This window comes from Oxyura jamaicensis, chromosome 1, assembly GCF_011077185.1.
Source record: "Oxyura jamaicensis isolate SHBP4307 breed ruddy duck chromosome 1, BPBGC_Ojam_1.0, whole genome shotgun sequence".
NCBI classification, from domain to species: Eukaryota; Metazoa; Chordata; class Aves; order Anseriformes; family Anatidae; genus Oxyura; species Oxyura jamaicensis.
This window is the reverse complement of record NC_048893.1, coordinates 114,593,134-114,615,935: the sequence shown is the minus strand read 5'-3', so window position 1 is coordinate 114,615,935 and position 22,802 is coordinate 114,593,134. Positions and strand designations below refer to the sequence as shown.

Here is a 22,802-nt window from a genome sequence, read left to right as displayed (position 1 = left end):
CTAAATCATTCAATTATGATTTATGTTCTTATAATAGTTTCTAAATATAATTACAATCCTAGTGCAGGATTTTCAAGAAAAAGGCATTTAATATCTCTTTGTTAGGGAAAAAAAATGAAATGAGATTAATTTTTCATTCCTTACCTTTGGAAGTTTATCTCGTCTGAGAAAAAGTGGAACTGCATCCCGACCTGAATTTACTGGTGTAATTTCTTTTATATCAATTGTATCATCAGACAAGTAATAGTGCAGAACCAGTTCCCGTGGGTCATGAAACATGGATTCTGGGTCATCCCACACACAGAAAAAACGTAAAACATGTCCATCATGCTCCAGGAATTGTTTCAAAGTGTCAATGCGCTCATAAGGGCGCAAAGGGTTCATACTATCAAGAATCTGCAGATGAAGGAGAAATCAAGAAAAACACCTTTTTAATGACTTGCTCTTAAAGAGAAGATACCAAACTGCATGGTACTATCTGATCTTTGGACATTCTTTTTGGATTTTCAAATAAAACCATACAATTACAAGACATGAAATTATTTATGCCATTAGCAAAGAACTATTCACAGGGTTGTTGTGACCCCTAAAAATGAATGAGAACAATTTTGGATTGGTTTCGACCCATATTTTCCTTGCAGTAAGGTCCCTTAGATCAGGGAATTGTTAAGTTATTTTTGGTATAGAGTATTTGTTGCTTTCAGTGTACTAGGCTAGACTGGTTACAATAACCCAACTGGTTACATTCACCAACAGTCCTAAAAAGTCAGGAGGAAAATTCAGTGCCATCTGCCCTCATATTAATGAAGAAAAACAAAAGCAAAAGGCACTGTCATTATCCCCTAAAAATAATAATAATACTTTCCCTACTATTCCTGGAAAAAAGGCCCTAAGCCCTGCAAAGAGGAATCCATATAGCATCCAGCAGCTGAATGATGGGGATTTTGGGAGGAGGTATGCATTTTGTATTATGCATACACATAAAAGTGGGAAGAGCTTTTATTCAAATAAAAACTCACATGTATAAAATAAAATAAAAGCTGCAGAGTATTAGGTTCTATGTGGCAGAAGAATTTGCTTTACACATGCAAAAAAAGTTGATGACATGGGGTAGAGATGCAAGATGACATATGAAGAGACCAAGTAAATGAGTCTGCAGGAAGCCAGAGATGTGCTTGAACCACAACTCCAATTGTATCTCCCTTTAAACACTTGTTTGTTGTCATTAATTCAGCTCAAGCAAAATTGTAAGTAGAACATGTAAGAGTTTGATTTTTTCTTTTGAGTTTAATACTGTTTGTATCCCCAGCAGCTGGCACTGACAAATTCAGCCAAAAAGGAGAGCAGCTCAAGTGCTCATTTAAGTTAGTTCAGCATCCTAACCAAACTAGTTCAGGAATATCCTTAAATCTCCGTTTTCAAGTGGCTAGAGAGTACCATTTCCACCCTATTTTATTTTATTTTTTAATTATGCAATGAGTGTTGACTCTTGGGGAGTTCTGTCCAAAAAAGGTCACAGAGTTTTACATGCTTAAGGAAATACTGTAGTCGCAGAATCTGTAGCAATACAATTTTTATTTTCAGCAGATATCCTGTGAGAATAAGGATTGCCATCCCAGCTCAAAGATCATTTATTTGATGCATTTTCTTTATTATGCAGCATTTATTTTCACTGAGCCACCACCCAGTGTTTACAGATGAAAGTCATTTATCTATAGTAGACATCAAGTAACACATAAAAATCCATGACAGTGCTATGCCTAGTCAATACTGCTGGTTAAAGTCTGAGGCTACATGAGAAAACACAGATCAACATTGATTTTAACTAACCCGATTCATATATTTAAGGCTGAAAATAATTCATCTTATGTAGATGGTAAATTTAACATTTTTCAGCTATACTATACACACAACTTAAGGACAACTTAAATTCTGTTTTTGTGTGTGTGTTTTATTTTTGTTTTGTTTTGTTATGACAGACAAGAAGCTACACCAGTTTTATCAGACTGATGTACATACACGAGGCAAAGATTATTTTATTTTTACCATTTCTTTTTTTCTATTTCAAAAAGAGTGTGAACACGTCAGGCAGAAACTAGTTATATTTGGGCCTTCACTATATTAGCACAATGAGCCATATAATGGAATTTTAAAAAGCAAGTACTTTCTTGTGATTCATTACGTGGAAATAGCTACCTCTACATCCTTTCTATTTGCCATTAGAGAAATATTTTATATTACTAATAGCAACAGCACTCTTATTAAAATCACATATTCACCGTTACTACCATTACAGCCTCATCTGACCTTTTGCCGCTCTTTGGTATATGGGTCATCTGGACGATCTGCTGGAGGATTCAATCTAAATCCCATCTTCCTCAGGAAATTCTTTGTGAACTGGTCACAATCGGTAATCTTGTATCTTTGGGCATAAAAGATTACTTCTGTGTTGATATTGAAATGATCTATAGTATAGAACTCATCTTCGTTAGGAGGTGGAAGAGGAATCCGGTGACGTCGAACAATAGTTCCTGTACAACAATTACAAGACATTTATAGAATGAATATCCTTTGCTCTGATGATTGTTTCACACACTTGCTGATTTCCTATGCTGATATGACCAAAGCAGATGAAGCCATATGGGACAAACAAAGTTATCCTTCATTCAGCAAAGGAACTACGAGGTAGGACGATCCTATTTTAATAACTACACTACATTGCATTGATCCCTTTCTAGAACCTCAACTTCCAGCACTCGACCTAAGTTAATACAGGAAGTTACCACCTTCTGAAACAAACACAGAACTACAGGAGAAAAAAAAAACTATTTGTTGGAACAAATGTAACAGGTCAGTACTTCTTCCAACAGCAAAAACTTTGCTATCATTAAAAAAGAGATGTTTTTCACTTTTACTGAAAAGCAGTCTCCAGTACTCATTAGTACAATTATTTTTCTTTTTCTTTTTCTTTTTAAAAAAAGAGGTTCTGCAAAACAAATGTGGCAGGAGCATATGGGACAGACAAGATTTGTCTGTACACCCTGCATGGTGAGAAGAGTCGTACATAAGGGTAGAGAAAAAACTGGCCTACTAAGGGAAAAGGTCTGAACTATCAAGCTTGGAGACAGGGGCATTCAAACAAGCTTCCTTAAAAAGTGGAGAAAAAAAAAGTAGAATAAAAAAGAAAGAGAAAGAAAGATTTTAACTTTGTTGAAGTTAGCATACATTTGTTTTCTTTAGAATATTTAAATGAAAGGAAGCACTGTTACTCTGTGCACATGGCATTTGTTTGTATTCACCACATTAAAAGAGAAGGAAACTGCTACAAGTCTATGAGCTGAAAACTCACATCGATGAATTGGTTAATGCTTCAAAAGTACTCATTGCTGATAATGAAGGGACTGGAGCATCTTTCCTCTGAGGAAAGGCTGCGAGAGCTGGGACTGTTTACCCTGGAGCAGTGAAAGCTCGGGGGGATCTCAGCAACACCTATAAATACATGAATTGAGGGAATGAAGAAGACAGAGCCAAGTTCTTCTCAGTGGTGCCTAGAGACAGGACAAGAAGCAGTATGCGCAAATTAAAAGATCTGACATTTCATCCAAGCACAAAGAAATGCTTTTTTATTGTGAGGGTGGACAAATACTGCAATAGGCTTCCCAAAGAGGTTGTGGAGTCTCCATCCTTGGACATATTGAAAACCCAACTGGACATGGCTCTGGACAACATTCTCTAGCTGACAAAGCTTTGAGCAGGGAGGTTGGACCAGATAATCTTAAGAGGTCCCTTCCAACCTCAACCATTCAGTGATTCTGAGACACCACAAGTATTTCAAAAATAACCCGTAAGCTACAGCCTCAGTAGTTCAAACAAATATGTAATACACACATTAAAGGAAAGCTATGCAGCTGCACATACGACAAGCTATGATTTATTCTGAGTGAAGTTAGAATTCACGAAGAACTGCAGATTGTCAAAGCTGGGGCTACTGTTTTTTTCACTATGAGAGAATGAAGAGGACAACAGTGAAAGCTTTGCCACATCAGTACATTAGTATAGTTGTGTGAAAATAACACAGAGAATAAAAAGATGGTCCAGTCTTCAAACACAGCACCTTTGCTGTGCTTACCAACTTAGATGTCCCTCTAACAACAGCTTTATAATGCAGATACCCACTGTACCCACTGGCTAAAAGCATGCAGAAACCACCAAGCCATGCTATTAGAATAATCCCTTGCCACCATAGGTTCCTAACAACTTTCAAATTACAGTAATTATAAAAGGTGCAACTTTAAAACAACTGCAGCAAACACACAAAAATTCCAAAACTAAAAATAGTTCCCATACTAACCTACCACGACAATAGTTTATTAGACACAATTATCTGAAAGGTCTTTCTCATTAGCTCTCATTACAGAACTGGATCTCTTTCCAGTGCCCTTCAGCTGTGCATCTGGTAGTGCTTCCCACTGAGTCCCCTTTGATGATTCTCCAGCATTGCTTTTTTTGTTTTGAGGGTAAGTGGGAGTGGAGGGGGGATAAAGAGAGGTAGAGGAGGAGGAAGAAATATATTGCTGTGTATTTTTGCTTGGTGTTTGAGTGGCCTCATTCCTGAGTTAGCCCATGGAAATTCTTTATTGTTCACTTTATTTCCCTAGGGACTAATCTGTATGAAGTATTATCAGAGTTGTTTGTTACATTCTAACTCTTATAATGAGTAGACTCCTGTAATATAACTCTTATAATTAGACTAACTCTTTTCTTTTCTTTTTTTTTTTGTGAGTGTGAGGAAAAGGAGGGGGCAACAAAGAAAATTTGCTTTATATCCCCGTTAAAATACTTATTTAAGAGCTGCTCTCAGCAGCTTGATGTTTCACGTGTACCAAATCCGACATTCTTGTTATTGACCTTTGACTGTAAAATAAATGTGAGCTTCTATCTGCTTAAACATACATACATTTAAGATGCATCTTCACAGAAATATTAGTTAGAAAAGATGGCAATTAACACATTTAATATGATGCGACACTGTATAACACTACCATTAACAAAACCATGTATTTTGAAAATACGTTACCTAATTTTGTCTAATCCTTGGGCTGCTCCTACAAAACTCAACAGATAATGTGCTGAATTAGAACAGCCCTCCACATTAACACAAATGCTGTTGAATCATCTTTTTAATTACAATATAATGGTTAACAATTTTCCGATAGGAGGTGCTTTCTGAGGGTATATTCACCTCAGAAGTGGTAAATAAGCCTTCAGCTAGCTTTTCATATCACTTTTCAAACTACAATACACGTGCCCATTTTGTTCTGAGGGGATAAGAATTTCTTTCCTAATGTGAAATGTCTTGTACAGATAATATCAAGCCTAGCACTCCTTCATTTTTACTTGGTATCACTGTGCCTGATCTACACATGTGGAGAAGGTATTTTATATTGTTGAACGTGGAATTTAATAAAATGTGATCAGCTCAGGTTAGGTCTCAGCATTTTTTAAGTTGTCCCTTCTGGAAAATAATTACTTTTCTGCTTATAGAACTGTGCTAGAAATCAGAGGAGGATCTGTGCACCTGCAACAATCCTGTTGCTGAGAAGGGATGGATATTCTTGATGTTTCATTTGTCTTCTGTCAATTTCTTGATCAGGCTGTCCCACTGCACTACCAACCAGGATTTTAAATATCTGTATCTGGTAAGTAAGGGCAAAGCTTTTCTTTGCTGTGTTCTTGTAAAGGGAGTTAGTGTATTGCTTCTCTCTGACAATGGCAGTGCCATCAAGTTTCCACGTCACTATTTTTATCTTCTCTTTTCTCAGGGTTTCTGATTATTTGGCAACTACTGTAGCAGCTTAAGGAGACTTTAATAGTAGTGAAGGACTTCTGACTATGGGTTAGTTCATGCAGCTGGGCACCAAATGGTTTTGGCTTCTGCTGCTGCACTGCTCTGCGGAAGAAATAAAGCAGTATCAAGAATTTCCTCAGCACAGTTTACTGACTCCCTCTGCACTACTTAGGAGTGCATCAGAGAGGAGAGAAATGGGTAACACCTGGATTTTGCACATTCTCTGCTTGCACAGAAAGGAGAAGCAGCCACCACCATTCCTGCAACATAAAGAGTTCACCCCAAGAGACAAGGGGGCTTCTTAATTCACTTATTCACTCACTTCAGAACGCAGCAAGGTCAAGCTTTGGCCACCATCAAATATGGCAAAATCACAATTATTTCAAGGTCTCGGGGGAGGTCTCCAACTCTTAGATAATCAGTTCTATTGGAGAAGCTGACTGCAACTTCGCTTTCCTGACTGTGCTTTCCTCTTCAGCCAGCCAGCCTTGGGAGCCTCGCCAGCAGGCAGCCCCACTCTCTTTTTCAGCTGGCTGACCTTGGGGAAACCAGCCAGCTGCTCCGCTGTGCTCCAGCTCTCAAGGCCTGGGTTGCACTGGAAGCTTCAGTTAACCCCATGGGACAGAAATGACCTTTTGATAAGACAGTATCAGCCAGATACAGTCCTTTTAACTGGGAATTAGAGCTACAAACCGCTTGCACCACCCTATCTAGCTTGGCTCTCTACGGGGAGAATTTCTTTTTATACTGGGAGAATAATTATCATCCTGACTCTGGAAAAACATTGTGCAGCTTGTTATGTGGTCGAGTTTACTGTCCTTCCCTCACTCTGTACTCCCTTATCTTTACTTAGTTCTCATGCACTGTGACTGGCCTGGTATTTTTTGCTTTGATTCTGGTTTCTCAAGCTCAGGTTGGCCTCTGCATTCCTTTGTGTTTTGCATTTTGAAATTTCTATAGTTTTCTTCTAATGCTTCTAATAATTTCCACAATATTTGTCAAACTATAGCAAGGCAGTTTCCAAAATTACGTGTACTTTAAATTTTGGTTATTTAGTAGCAACCTTAACTGTCTAAAACCATGTCCAAGTACAGCAGCCAATTCCATAAAGCATTTTTTTTTTTCTTTTTTAAAGTCACTGAAATATGTTTCCCACACATCATTTACTTTGTCACTCTGAGATTTTGATCTCTGGTAAAAGTACATTTTCTGGCCTTTTTTTTAAAGCCAATTTGTTTCAGCTTTGTAAAATCCTAATTGAATTTAGAAATTCTAACTTCTTTGCCAGGTGTTTCTTCACCAAATCTTCCTGCAGTCTGTAAGCCTCTCCAAGTTTTTCCCTGCAAAGCAACAAGTACTACCACAGGGGAGATTACAGTAGGAAACTACTACATTTCCCTAATCCAACCGTGCCCACGGAGACCCATACAGACCATCAAACTCTCACGTGTGGGATAAAGCACAAGATCTGGTAAAACACTGGCCTCAAGGCATTAAGCAGGTAAGTGAAGACCTACCTTTGATCTATCCCACCATGTGCCTTTGATCTACCCCACCACTGCTCTATCTACTCTTCAAGATGACTCCTGAGAACAGCTGCCTCTTTTATGGCTTTTCCACCTGGATATACATCCAGGTCAGGGTCCCCACCATCTTCTGCAGATTAATTACAAAACTTCAGTGCTTTTTCAATCACTGTTTTCTGCTTTTCCTCCTTTATGCAACCCCTTTCCTGCCACTGCAACTCTCCAACTGCCCACACAGACTGAGCCTGTCCTGCTCTTGAAATTCCCACACGTTTTTCATCATCCACATCCCCGCATCTGTGCTCTTTTGTTCAGCACAGTTTGCACTTTCTTCAACAAGCCAAGTTCTGCTACAGTTGAACTCTCCTCTACAAAACCCGGGCATTTTAATTAACCAAAATGTTTGATTTCAGCAGAGGTGCAGAGGACAGCATTATGGCTAAGACCCTGAACTTCAGCTCAGTTCAGTTCCTCTTCCTGTTACAACCTTTTTTTTTAAAAAAATATGATCGTGGGCAAGATTCATTCCTTTGTGATTCAGCCTAACAGCCTCACAATGCAGACTGTTGGGCTTCTGTTCCTTTCAGGCTTAAAATATTCATAGTCAGGACAGGGAATTTGAATAATATAAGAGATATAAGAGGCAATGGGCCAATTTTTAATTCAAAACTGAGTTAAACTAGCAGTTAATGGTTTAAGCACTTTCTATATGTATATATATACACATATAAAGCACTTTATAGATTAAGCATATATATGTGTATATAAATACTTATATAAATAAGCACTATAAGACTGCTTTTATATATATTCAAGAACAATTATTTGTTACCCTTAAGATAACAATTTTGTGCCTGTTCTTCAGTTATGGAGCATAAAGTCACTACCCAAGTGCATAGGAGTAAAGAATTTGCTGACAGGCATCTCATCTTTTCTTCTCCTCTATCTCCTCTACATCACATTTATCTCCAGGGTAAGAAGAATATTTATGTGGATGCTTATGACAAAGCATAGGCCCAAGATCTTCTCATCGGCTGTGAAGTCTAAACACATGAAGAACAGTTTTGGGGCCTTTCAATCTACAATCTCTCTTCCTTCCTAAATACAATCAATATATTGAGCTTCCTTAACAGCCCAACTACCAGCAACAAATAAATTAAGTGCTCTGTTAGGATCCCAGAATATTTCTTTTTAATCCATCCAATTCGAGTTTTCCCCACACTCATTTATCCCACAAAAAGTGCTCATACAAAGCTGTAGAGGCCTTCAAAACATCCATGCACAGAATACAAAAAGTTCCTGTTTCTAATACAATCCAGTTCATTTTAGATCCAGTACCAAAGATGACTTCAACAGCCATTAACACAAGATACAACCAAGGAAAACAGGGGGAAATTGTAGCCTTCCTGTCACCACAGGAACATGACTAGACTGCCAGGAACATCAAGCCAAAGAAGTAGCCTGCACAAGCCATACTGCAATGACAATGACTCATTCCCTTAGCCAGTTTCAAAGCAATCAGCTTTGAATTTGCTTTCCTGCTTTAATGAACCTGGCTTCCACCTTCCCTCTCAGAGACGTCACCTCTGCCTCTTAGGTTAACTGCACTTCCTTTGTTGATGATCATTTGTTCTAAGCCACATAATCCAGAAACAGCCACTCCCACGACACACAAGTCAAGGAAAAACTACATCTGAGGATGCCTCCAGCCTCTCACAGATGGCTGCAGGGAGCGTAAATGTCTTGTAAATTCCCAGGTGAAGAGATCCAATGTGCTTTTCTTTGGGTCATGAAAAAGCACTCACCCAGGTAGGGGTAAGAGTAGGAGACGAGGTTCCTCTGAATTCACAACCAGTTCCTACTGAACAGCCAGCAAGATTTCTGGCAAGAAGAACTAATCAACAGAGGAAAAGCCAGGTTTGAAGTACTAGTTTAAGAAGATAAGATTCCCAGACAATTTTATCCCATCACATTTACCTGTGATGATGAGCATAACACTTTCAAATATTGTCCTACACTGTAGATAGGTATATTTATTGATCATACCTGATCACCTTGGAAAAGAATATGGCAGTTAAAAGGTTAATATTTTTTAATTGCTGTGCAACAATCCACCAGAATGTACAGAATATCTTTTGGGACTGGGAGGCGCAGTCATCCCAAGATACTCATCCCAAAGACATCCTGCTTATCTGGACTACATCCCTTGCAAAACTTTTTAATTTTGGCAGTGACCCATAAACACCAAGAAGCAGCAGCTGTGCTCCTCTTCTGCAACAGGATGTTGACCGCCAGCTCACATTTTCTTAATGTAAACCAACTTCATTAATACCCCAGTAAAGCAGCTTACTAAACCTTTCTCCAAAAGTCCTCAGGCTGGCTCAAGTGCATTGATATGACTCTGAAGCAAGGCAGGATCTTAACTTGGAGGTGTCAAGGAAAAATTACTGAGCCAAGGGCATTTAAATCATAACCAACAGTCAGAGGCACAAAAGGTGCTCTCTTTCAGTAAATGCAGAGAAACCTGCAGCATCTAACGAACAATTACAAAGATATAGCTAGAGAACTTATTATCAGTGCCAGGATGGGAGGATCCAGGCTCAGGAATGGAAATCTAGAACAAAAATCACTTTTTCAGAAGTGACACTACATCAATAAAAGACCAACTATCATTTGACTTCTAACTGCTGCATTAGAAAAAAAAAATGTATGTGTGCGTAGGAGCGGATTCTGCCTTATAAAACTTACTTCTTCAAAATCTAAGGCAATAAAAAAGTTCATATTGTGGTCCGTAACAAGAGAAGATAATTATAGCCATTCACGTTACTGCCCATTTTAAGTATAAGAACTCACGTTGTGTATCCTTAAAAGGGACCGAGACTGTGCTGAAGATATAAAGGGGGAAAAAAAGGGTGATATTAAAAATACATACCTTGCGTTATGCCACTATTTTTCACGTGGGGTTCAATCACTTGAATTGTATCATCTTCAAGGTAGAAGTATATTTTACAGTGTCTTATTCTATATAGCTCTTGATTTTTGTCAGGCACTTCTTCTTCCACATAGGCATCAAAAGACAATACCTATTAAAAACAATAAATACATACAAAGCAACAAAATATTCAATGCTTTTGCAAAATGCATCAGTAAAATAAACTTGTATAGATTATAAGCTAACTGGATGTATGGATTTCGGGAGGTAGATTTATTTCTCAGAAATGTAAGAATGGAAATCGACATTAAATCACATAAAATTCTTTGCTTGGCATTTATAGTATCACAACATCTAAGCATAGATAGAACTCTACGGTAGAGAAATAAATCAAATATAAAACTATCAGCAGGCTGCTTGGAAAATCTGAACAAAGCACTTTTGATAGTACAATGAGCTACCTAGGTCATGAAGAAAATTTTAGACTTCTATTCAATGAATTGCTGGAAGATAAAGCACGTTCTGACAGTAATGGCTTTACCATTGAGGTAAGTAGAAGGGGGAGTTCTTTTTAAGCAGATCATGCAAGCTGTCTAATGAATGGTACGGAAGACTATGAGAAAGAAATGATATTTTTTCAGGAGTCACTTAGAGCTGTGCAATACTGGCATTTCGAAATTTACCCGGTTCTACAATTCAGCCTTCATGGTCTCTTGCAATGACAATAACGTAAGAAAAAAACCTCCATAGGTGAGGTGCTCAGTGGTTTATTTGAGTGGCCTTAATATCCGGAGAGCCTAGATCAAACTGCGCAAACCATTACATAAGTTTTGTACTTCTTGGCATCATTGATGGTCTTCAATCACCAAGACCAAGTTTAAGGGAAGGTGTAAGAAGTTTATATATTTTGCTGTGCATTATCTACCAGGATGCTTGCTGTGGTAAGGATACACAGGACAGTATTAATAAAAAATAGGTTTCCACCAGCAGAACTTTTGGGTCAAATCAGTGCTAATTCACACTTCATTTTTGTAATGATTAATAAATTCAACAACCTTTATTCTTAATTCATTAGACAAAATGAAGCACTGGAAAAAAGACAGCTTAGCTGCTCCCTATTTCAATGAGCATCTAGCAGACCTGGGTTTGAAAACATTAGAACCCTGGTGAGCCATCCAAGATCCCTACATGACACAGAAAAGATCAGTCTGTATTTCTTTAGCACGTTTTGGAGAATCTCAAAGTACTTCCATAAATACTGATGGCAGAGATTTCAGAATACCCTAACAGAGAAATAAAACCTCTTTTTCTACATCTGGGGAGACAGAGCTAGTGACTCGCTCAAGAGCGCACAAGAACAGCAGCCACCCTGTGTTCCAGCCAGACCTCTCAATGGGGCACTCTCCTTCTCCACCATTAGGGAAATAAAATGTAAATTAAAATCAAATTCCACAATCCTTACCTTTTACATCTGATTGAGTGTGATCATACAAAAGAATCTAGACTCTACTGGTTATTGTTTGTATAAGTAGTAAAATATGCATGATTCTGAACAACCTACAGACAAAATGGGTTAAAATAAACAAAATTCATTCTGGCCACATGTAATTTTTAACTGTGGATTTCACCATTTCATGTATCAAAGATGAAAACTATGGATAAAACAATGTATGTCAAATCAAAAAACTGACATACAACAAAGGCAACGCAAACAACTTCATCATCTCTTCTTCCTTCTCTTTGTCTAAACATAGGTGTATAATGCCATCAGTGGTGACCAAGCTGTCTTACCTGGCGCCTGGCTGATACCCTAGAAGGACCAGGAGGCCTGTGTAAATCTCTTGAATACTCCAGGGGACTTAGAAGGTATGAAATTGCTCTGGTGGAACCACTGTAATCCAGTCTGAGCAACCTGGGGCTCAAATGACAGGGAGCTGAATTTCACCTCTTGCCCAGCTGCTGCTAAGCCATTCAACCACAGGATGCATGTACCCTCTTCTCCCCAGTTTTGCCAGTCCTACTACAATCATTTGACAAACATTGTTCAACTAACTGATTATTAATTCTTTTTAGTTCTGCTACTGGTCTTTTCTGTCTCGTGACACCAGCCAGGTGAAAGGGTCTGTTTGCACACCTCTCCCAGCACAGTCAGGTCCTAAATACACTATATTTATTCCTTTCACTGACCGTATACTTGTGAAATCGTGGTTTACTTCATTGGATGAGTTTGTACAAACTATTTTGCACTTAAACTTTATTCTCTTTATACCCTTCATTATGAGCATGCTAGTGTACAACTGAAATACATTCAGCAGCCAACTGCGATTTTGTAGATCTAAACAGATAGGCAGGGTGAAGAGGTGAAGGAAGAAACATAAAAGATGACAACTTATTTTTCATTTTAAAGCAAAGCTAATTTTAGAAATAGTCAAAGTTCAACACTTCCTAACTCGTGTGTCATCTGTAGTATATTGCTATGTACAAAGTGCCCACTTTTTAAAAAACTTGAAGTTGGGCATGAAAATAAAAAGTAACAAATATTGAATAAACTCTGTGGCATATTGTAAAGTTGGCACAAGGTTTCCCTAGCACCTGTGGTAGTCAAATTATAAACATCTTTTCAAGCCCAGGAGGCCTTGTGTGTGTAATTAATCGCAGAAGAAATTAAATTTACACCTGCTTCCTATTAGGCATATGAAGTTGCAAAAACTATTTCATAACCCACTTAATAAGAAGTATTATGCCTGTCCTTCCTCCAACAAACTGACATTGCTGAAAGCTCAAAACCAAAGAAAAATGGGTAAGAAAAGACTACATTTAAAAAGATAAACATCTGTTCAAACTGTTACATGGGGCCCACTTTGCTGAGTCACAAACTGTAAAACTGGCAGGCATAGACGCATTCAAGGCTCTTACCAGGGGAGGCTAAATGAGTTGGGTAGTACCCTTTGACTGTCTACAATTAATACAAAGGCATGAGCCCTCCAGGAGCCAATTCCAAACCGGTGAACTCCTGCCCTGTATTGATTGCCCTGTGGAGGAAGGAATACAGTGACTAGATGAGGAGAGTAGAAAGGCCAGCTAGCTCATCTCACCAGCCAAGTTCAGTGCTTGATGTTCAGTGGCAGGTCCCCACTGTCTCCTTTATGTCATAAACTTGGGTCCAAACCCTGCCAACCCTTACTGCAGGAAGCCAGCGCACACCTCCCCATTGAAAGAAGGGTGTAGATAAAGCATGTGCAGGACGGGCTGAGGACTTAACACTTTGGCACATTATACAAATTTTTATTTGTATATTTTCATTTAAAAAATTATATTATATTGGTGAAAAAATGGTGAGCAATATTAGGCCCTTCAGAGACAATGCTAACGAAAATCATGTGCATCTGTACCGGCTTACATTTTCTTGTAATAGTTCCGGTCTGCCAATGAGGCAAATGCGTAACTGTACTGAAATTACCTGCATGACTTTCATTTTAAAACAAAAATTATCATTAGTCATTCTTCCCAATATTTAAATACCTTAATCATTTTGTCATACAACATTTCTGCTGAATGATTTCTTCTTCTTCTGTATCTTTTTCCTTCTCTGATTGTAGGCTTTTTGCTTTAGAAATAAACCATCGCCAAGTAGCATTTAATGTAAATTTAGAAATGGAAATTAATGACAATATGTCACAAAATTCATATCAGCCTAGATCACAGTTATCTGATAACTCTCTAACTTCAAAGGTGTCACTACACACCTACAAAATAAAAACATATATATATTAATTTTAAATTCCTGTGCCTATAACAGACAGGATCTACCTATATCCCTACATGTGAACAGTTCACACAAATGTCAACAGGACTTTGAGCAAGCAAACATGACTGGATAACTGAGTTCTGAGCCTAGAGCACTGCGCTGTGGTTAGTGGTTCCCGTGTGCCCATGCAAATTTTCTCCTGGACAGGGGCCCACCTTACATTCTTGTAGCTACACATTTCCTCGTTTGGCTATTTGAAAAGCAAAGAAAAAAACATGGCAAAGGAGCACATGCGTTCTTAACAGGTTGCCAGTTAATTACTTGCTGTCACCATTTACACACACACACAAAAAATAACCACCCCCTTATTTTTATAATCTCCTGTATGAGATGTACCCCAATACCGAAATGTTTTGTTGCTTTATAGCATGATGTATGTTTACATTAATTGCACAATATATCAATATTACCGAAAAATAGTAGTTATCACTCTTTAACTAGGAGCTTTTTTGGATGCATAAAGTAATCTTCTCAAGTAACCTTCTCAAGACTGACTGAATTTCACCTTTCTAAGTGAAGATACAGGTTTGTACGTACGTACCTGTTTGTCAAATGCTACCCAAGCAGGAGCATCACTTCCCATCCCTGCAGGAAACACGCTGTATTTAGGTTTCAGCTTCTGTCCAGGTAGTGGTTCACCTCCTATTCCAGGTTTATCTTCTCCGACCAGCATAGCAACATTATTGCAGAAACCCCAGTGCTGTGACTTGTGGAACTTTTCTTTCCCTAACTGTCAAAAGTTTGGAAGAAAAGAGAGAAAACAGCATCTGGGTGTTTTGTTTAAGTCTATCAGAGTTAGAGTTATCTAGCTACACAAAGGGGGATAATCACTGAGAAGTTTCTCTATAATTACTTTTAATAGTCTAGAAACCTGTACCAACCGGAATGCTGCAAGTGAAGTGATATATTTCAGAGGTCAAATTTGCTGGCCCATCTTATAGATCAAACCAGAAAGATTCCAGTAATACATCCGTGCTAAGAAACAGGATGATATTGGCTGTTTTATCCTACCTGTTCCCAGTAATAAGGACTGAGGCATGTCGTGGAAGGAAGCAAGTCACCCACAAGATCTTCTGCAAAAGGCAGAGGGGAAAAACCTCCAGAGGACAAACTGAAAGCGTCAGGAGTACCCCGAGAGCAGCCTGCTCTCATTACCTACATCAAATATCGTATTTACATTCGCAAAGCAGAGTGCAAAATAAATGCTAGCGAATACTAGAACTGATGCCATGGGCAAGCACGGAGCAGGCCCTGGGGAGGTGCCAAAGCTGGACAGCAGGATCATCAGAGCAGCAGGTATGTTGGTAACGCTGCAGAGGGACCCAACTGCCTCTCCTGCTGTATTTGGAAGACTGAGCAATGCTAATTATAGCACACATATTTAAACTGGTACTCCCAAAAAAGGCATAGACAACACCAAGTTGAATCAAAAATCCAATGACACTATTCACTTAGCAAATACTAAGTGAATCAAAAATTGGCCAAGAGAAACAACAAATGGACAAATCACCATTTTTCATCGTGGCAACATCGAAGTGCTCCAAGATAACATGACGCACACTCGGTACAGCAACACTGTGGGAAAGGTGCGAGCAGTGAAGCAGCAAAATCTGAAAGGGACCAAAGTATTTGTTTTATTCTGCCAATATGAAAAAGAGTGAGGAAATTGAAAGGCAGCTACCCAACCTCACAGCTCATAACGCTCACCACTCGTATATACAAACTGCTGCACACTGCAGGTTAAAACCTCAGCTGTTTGCCCACCCTGCAGAGCTCTAAATCCAATGGCACGGGAAGGAGAGCTGCCCTTTGCACGATAAGCTCAACCCCTACCTTCGTTTAATTTCTCCTTAAAATGCAAGGAGAGTGGCATGCAAAAGAATGACATTATTTTTAAAACCACTTATTTTTAATGCCGTATTAATCAATGGCCGTACCTCGCTTAGGCTGACGAAGGCTGAGCTAGCCAGCACCCTTCAAAACAAGAGCTCCTGAACCACATCATTTTTATAACTCAAGAATAAGGGTAAACAAATAAAAGAGAAAATGAATGCAACGAGACTTGTTTGTGTACCAAACAGTCAGCTCGTGGGCCCCCCTGCCATGCAGCACCACACAAGCCAAGAATTTAATAAGATTAAAACAAGAGCTGTGTATTTGCAGGAATAATGCCCAAAACAAAATATGTAATGTCAGCACATTTTTTGAGCTGTGATATAAAATTTTGTGCTTCTGTGCTTTAGGCATTAGAAGGTGGTCGTCCCACCCATCCCTGAAGACCCCAACACAGGTGCCCACTGGCCCAGACAGGCACCAGCTCTACAAAACATTTGCAATTGGGATGGGTTTCTCCCTCTCTTTTGGGCACTACTGAGCTGCCCTTTCTCATTCTGTTCCTTTTTTTTATTATTATTAATTTTGTTCCTTGGTAATTTGATAAAGAGCTGGGGAGAAGTCAGAATGGGAGGGAGCTTTCTGCATGTATTAGGCCAAATGTGGAATAGCTAGAGTCAGGCTGGGTTATAAAAGGGAAATTTGTGGGCAGAAACATCTGATTTATACTGAAGGCTCTATACAGCACATCCACGTTTTGGCACACCAAGTATTTAATTATTTTCCCCCTACTACCAAAGCATGAGTTAGGGAGAAAGACATGGTTATCAAAGTACAGTGAGCAAGGGTGGCAGTTATCCTGAGGAAAGCTCTTCATTTCCTCAAAGCATCTTCTAGAAGCATTTGCTGTTCATCCATTACTGGGTTTTGGCGAGCTACAGCACGGTAAAGTGTCAAAGAAATCCAGGTTTGCTCCTGCTGGAAAATTTCCAGAACTTAGCGATGAAATCACAACACAGTTCACGATTTCATATGAAAAATAAGCGGCCCAACAGCCGCAATCCTATTAAGAATCTTCTGTGGAGTTCTTCTAACTTTTTAGGGTTTGACAGAAAGATCATTTTTGAGATCATTAATCCCAGAACTACTCATAAAAAACCCTTCTCTGGGAACATCACCTAAATCTATATGCAAAACAATCTCTTCCAAAAATCTGAACGAGTTATTTCTTTTAAGCAAAAACGTAATTATAATTGAAGATCACAAAAGAGAAAAATGACATTTTGGAAACTTTAGCTAATGAGCTCAGACCTCATCCAGCCTTAAACAGTGGCAGAACATCACATTACATCCACGGCAATACTAAACGACTTCTCAAAGAAATCTGTGACAGTGCAGGGAAGGAGCTTTACTGTGTCTGCTGTGCAAACGCAGGCTGTACATCTGCTGAACAAAGCTGGCCATCTTCTGCAGGGTGAGCCTGACATAAATACTGGGGATACACTGAACACTGACGAATGCAAAGGTCAGGATTCTCTGACTGCAGCTTTTGGCTTTGCGAACTCAGCCACTGCAGCCCCTGGGGAGCACTGCCTCGTGCTCTCTGCATCTTGCTCCGGTACGGAGTGGCAGCGATCTCATCAGGGAGCTGCACGTCTCAGCTGAACCAAACACAACTGGAAACTTCTCACCTCAGCCACTGTCTCAGGGGCCACGGCTTGTTAACCAAGTCCCACAGGGAGTTAGGGCTGAAGCCACTGGCAGCGCTCTGCTGCTCTTCCCCTTATCCATTTTTCATGACCACCTTGAGAACAACACCTGCACCGTGGAGGTCCAGCTCAAATCCTGTGTCGGGATGAACTGTGACACTTTTGAACTACCCAGGACGGCTGGTAGCGTCCTGGTTGCTTCAGCTAAACTATGGAAATAAGCACAAATACTGCAAACTGTGCTGGTGAAATGCATGCGACCTCTTTCCCTGTGGAAAGCATAGGTTGCCAGCAGACAGAGATGGGACAGGTAGCAGAAGTTCCCACAACATTTACGAGTAGCATCTCTCACAAAGCTAGCACTCAGTTCTTAGAGGAAAGCCACATTCAGTCACTGGTTTTCCAGCCGTGTTTCATCCCCAGCTGGCTGCAGAGGTTTCAGTTTGCTTAGAGGTAAGCAGCATCATAAGAGGTGGGTTGCCTTAAGACACTGTCCCCAGCGTCCGTGGTGCCCCTCTAACACACCCCAGGACAAGATGCACCAACAGCAGCAGCATGGAGCAGAACCAGGAGCTTGCTCTTACTGTTGGAGCTGGTACAGCCTGGAGACAACAGGTGGATATAAAGGAAAGAGGCCAAAATGCAACCCTGATGGGAAGCTGCAGGAAGGTTTGGGATGGGGGCTGTGAAGAGACAGAGACTGGAAAGCTGGCTGTCAATAAAAACTAATGTCCCGTTTTGGCACCGATGATTACAGAGCAGCAGAAAGTAGTTAAGGCAGGAAACCCAGACACGGCAGCATTGGCACAGCTGAGGGTGATTCCAAGCTGCTGCAATAAACGAGAGAGGGAATTTGTGCTGCGCCACTGGAGTATGCAGCAGAAACTGATACTCTCAAGTACGGACTTCCCCCCTGAGATCTATAAACTCATTGTCTGAGTCTCCGAGAAATACCACACAGAACTGTTGGAAACAATCCTCTCTCCGAAGGGGATCTCCAACTCAGGCACAAAACCACGCCGGGCAGCGAGGACCTGGTTAACCCAACCCCTAGGAAAATACAGCCCTCTCCGTTAGCTGCTGATGCAAGGCACGAAGAGCAGCCTGACACCAGAAGGGACAGCTGCCTTTCACAACCACAGGCACATCACTAACACTAACAAAAGAAGCAGCAGCACTATAGCATCGTGGTGCTGTTCCTACCACAGCCCAGGCTCTGAGTGCACTGACTCCTTTTCTTATCACGTACCAAGATGTGTGATTTTCTGTCCTGACAAACAGGCACGTGACTTCTATGGACAAGGCTGGAAATCTCACTATTGCACCATTTCAGTACTGGCTGGGCTCTGCAGGCAGAAGGTACAGTCCCTAGGTCTCCCTTCAGCTCTTAAATGCTCACCGCAGCTGATCTGTGGGCTTCTGTTCAACAAACAGGAATTTAAAGAGGTGAAGGTGTTTAATTGATGGGTGGCCTTCCAAAGAGATCTGCAAAAATGGGCGCAGTTCCTTTTCCTCTTTTTGTGGACTGTAAATACTTTAGGTTTCTGATGCCTTCTGCTAGAAATCACTCTTCACCCCCCACCACCCAACCAACCATCAAACACGGCATTGCTGTGCTAGGCCCGTCACTTTCATCCCTGCTCTTCGTTTAGCACAGAGGAAACATGGTGTTATGTTACCGTAGGAACCACTCCAGCTATTTTGAAAGCGTCTGTCACCTTGCTGTATTACCCTCGACTCCAATTAGCTGATGCCCGAGCAGTTAGACTTTGTCACAGCTAAACAGAGCCGTAGCAGCAGTGGTCTTGGGGAAGTTGCTGAAGGAAAGAGGTGCCAGTCACTTACATTTACGGGGAAAAACAAAAAGTGGAAATGAGACAGGGGTTGCTGCCCTTTGCAGCGCCAGCACCAGGGGCAGCTGTGAGCTGCCTGGCCTCACAATTCATTGTCTTCAGCAGCAAGGGGAAGATGCGCTCAGCTTGAGGTGAAGCTTTTCCATTTGTAGGCTGGAGAGGATGCAAACACTCTTGGTTGAGCTGTCAATATGTAATAAACATAACGGAGCATAATGCAAGGGCCACTGACTCTTAGATACGAGGCTCTAAGCACTGTGAATGGATGTCTTAATTCCCACTTGCCAAGGGCAATCAATCGTGGGAGTTCGGCTCCGTGTTCCTAACCACCTCAAAGCCCTGATTTGCTGGAGCATGAAAACACTTGCTTTCTTTTCCATGTACAGTAGTCAAACCTTTCTTTGTTCCTTCAACATATTCTTCTTAGCCTCTCATTTGTACAAAAATTAAATTACACCTAATTACACACTGTATGTACTTCAGCATGGGGTGTTCAACACTGTCTGTATGTAGCTCTTCTCAAGCTTGTGTAAACTTGTGCACTGTGCCTTATCTCTGAGAGAGGAGACATCACGTCTCTATCACAAAGCCTCTTCGCTGCTGCTGTGGGGCTCTGGAGACAGCTCCATCATACTAAACAGTAATCTCCATCAATTAAGTTAAATGAAATCTGGAGAACAATAAAGTCCTGCATCACCCTGAGCTGAGCTATTCTATTTCCACCTCGCAGACAGGAATGGTGCACACCTATTTCAATGCTGCTGAAGTGCTTGCTTGACAGCTACCTGGAGTGTTATATACACAACCAACTCCTTACAGGACAAAATTGAATTTAACATGACAGACTGAGCATTCAGCACCAGACCTTTCGTTTTCGCCCTTCTAAAACTTCAGCACCCAGCCTGTTGTTCACAGGGAAGAAATTGCCTGAATTATCCTCAGTGCCACAAGCTGGGCTCCTCCTGCAAGAGGTTCTGTGCTGGCACGAGCCCACACAATGCCGACACACCAAATGAGGCTGGGGAGTCCACGTATTTCTGCACAATTTTCAGCTCCCTGTACGACCACCTGGGCAGCTACACTTGCCTCCACCAGCCCTTGTTCTTTGCAGAGAGCTCCCAGAGGTTTTCCACTGGACTGCACTTCACGCAGGCTGACTTACTGCTCAGAGCGGGCTCCCAGGAGGCAGCAGGGAGAAGTCTCACCTTGAAGGGGTACGGATGCTTGTGGTATCACTGGCATCAGTGCAGGCAGCTTGATAAGCGATGTGAAAACCCTGCCCAAACTACATTATCACCTCACCGTGTGGACCAGGCTCAGGAGCTGGCAAAGCACCCCGGCAGTCAGGCTGCAGAAACCAGGGCTCTGACAGTCACAACTTGTCCCCAGCACAATACAGGATTTCCTTCCAGACACTTTAGGGTTATGAGTGAAGCCCCTAGAGTTTTACCTGCCTCCTGAGGGTTTCGCAAACCCTTCCCTACCTCCTGCACCATGTCACGATACAGTATTTTGTTCGTATGCAGAAAATTATCACTGCTGAGCGAGCTTGAAGAGGCTTGGCTTTTGTCAGCTACGGTAGCTGACGACAAAAAATGCCTTTTTTGTATATTCCCGGACTGCCCCGAGTGTCAGCCCTCGCCCAGCCTCTCCCCCTACGAAACCATTGCAGTTCACCTCGAGCCCACTCGCCTCTCCCCATTCTGCTCTGCGAGAGACCCAACCCGCCCTAGGGCGGCTGCCAGGTCCCTCCTCGCGACCTGCTGGCGAGGCATCCCCGCTTTTAATTTCCTAGTTACAGCAGAGCCCCCTCACTCACGGTGCGGCCGAGGGACAGCCCCGACGGCAGCGGCTGCGGCGGCAGCGCCATGGCCAGGCCCGCCCGGCCCCTCCGCGGCGGGCGCCGTTGCCTGGAGACCGGTCGGGGGCGTCACGTGGGCTCGAGCGCCGCCGGGAAGAGCCGAGCGGCTCCGGAAATACACGAGCGGCGCTGACAGGGGCTCCGGAAAGACCCGAGCGGCACTGGCAAGGGGGACGAGCGGTGCCGGAAAGAGCCGAGTGATGACGGAAATAGCCGAGTGCAGCAGGGCCTCAGGGGATGGGGGGGGGCAACTTTTTCCACCTCATGTCTGACTTTGGGGCCCTGGTGGGCTTGGGGGAAGCGTGTTTGGCGAGCTCTTATATCTTTTTGTGTATTTTTTTTTTCATGTTAACCTAGCGGGATGGTGAAACTAGTGACCCAGTGCTGGGTTAAGCACCTCGCTGCGGCGAGGTAAAGGTTTAAAGATATTTTAATTGGAAAACAAAAGGAGTCCTCGTTTCACTCGCACTGGTTTCATGTAGTGGGTGGTGTTAACGCCGCGATTTAAATTTCAAACAGAAAATGCAGTGAGAGTTTCTCACGGGTAGCTCACTAGGAAGGCTTCTTCCTTTTGTTAATGCAGCTAACATTTTCCTGGTTAACAAGGCAGGACGCCGCCCAGGTCGCCTCCGGAGCCCAGCGTCCTACGTGGTGCTCCTCCATTTTGTACAGAGCTCTTCAGAAGCATATTTTTTTTTTTATTTCTAATTGGAACTGTTTCTAATAGAATAAATGGATAAAGTAGTTAGCTGGAACCCAAATATTTAAATTCTGTCACGGCTCTCGTGCTGTCTCAGAGGAGCTGTACTTCGGCTGCTTAACGCCCTCATTCTCATGGATGGAGTGGATCTCCCCTGCCGTATTTCATACTCCGCAATGCATCAGACCATGAAATTCCCACAGCACATCGTTTCTCCTCCCTGAAACAGGCTCGTGGGCGATGTTTTCGGTCTAAATGAGACCAGGAGGCGTTCCCCACACAGCTCCCGTAGAACGCTCTTGTGGCATTTGCTGTCAGCTTTATTTTGTCAAAACGTTCTGGTTTCAGAAACTCTTAATTTCAACAAAAATCCTTCATTTTTAATTGTTTCCAGAAGTTTGAAATGGGGGAGGGAAGGAGGGAAGGAAACCATGCAAATTCTGGAAGGTTATTGCCAGGCATGCAAGACTTTGCTGTGCTTCGGCTCTTCAGCATCGCCTGTTTTTTCTACATCCGTGTGATCCCCCGCTATCCTTTTAATACATCTCTGTGTATCTGACAAGCGTTGCACAGGAGATATCAGTGTACTCATAAAACGTACCTTCAGGTTTTCACAGCTTTCATTAGTGAGGGCCTTCAGAACGTGGATCCAAAGCATTTCTACGTGCCAATACGCCTTTCTGAAATTACTGAGCCAGCGTAGCCGCTGGTGCATTGTACCAAATGCCCCTG

General features: G+C 41.6%; 1 protein-coding gene across 3 annotated transcripts in view; it reads right to left on the bottom strand.

Annotated features, from left to right (window-relative positions):
• Positions 1-21,435, bottom strand: part of EFHC2 (EF-hand domain containing 2) — a 60,074-nt gene extending 38,639 nt beyond the window's left edge. The window contains exons 1-5 of one of the 3 annotated variants that reach the window (XM_035315971.1): positions 21,329-21,435; positions 14,656-14,844; positions 10,307-10,457; positions 2,308-2,531; positions 145-396 (exon numbers count right to left, since the gene is read on the bottom strand). In XM_035315971.1, the coding sequence (XP_035171862.1) occupies positions 145-396; positions 2,308-2,531; positions 10,307-10,457; positions 14,656-14,844; positions 21,329-21,379 (867 nt within the window). In that variant the 5' untranslated portion in view covers positions 21,380-21,435. Of the gene's footprint in view, positions 1-144; positions 397-2,307; positions 2,532-10,306; positions 10,458-14,655; positions 14,845-15,125; positions 15,282-20,993; positions 21,165-21,328 lie in introns of those variants that run through there. The other 2 variants (XM_035315972.1, XM_035315970.1) reach the window with 2 other exon arrangements.
• Positions 21,436-22,802: the final 1,367 nt, after the last annotated feature.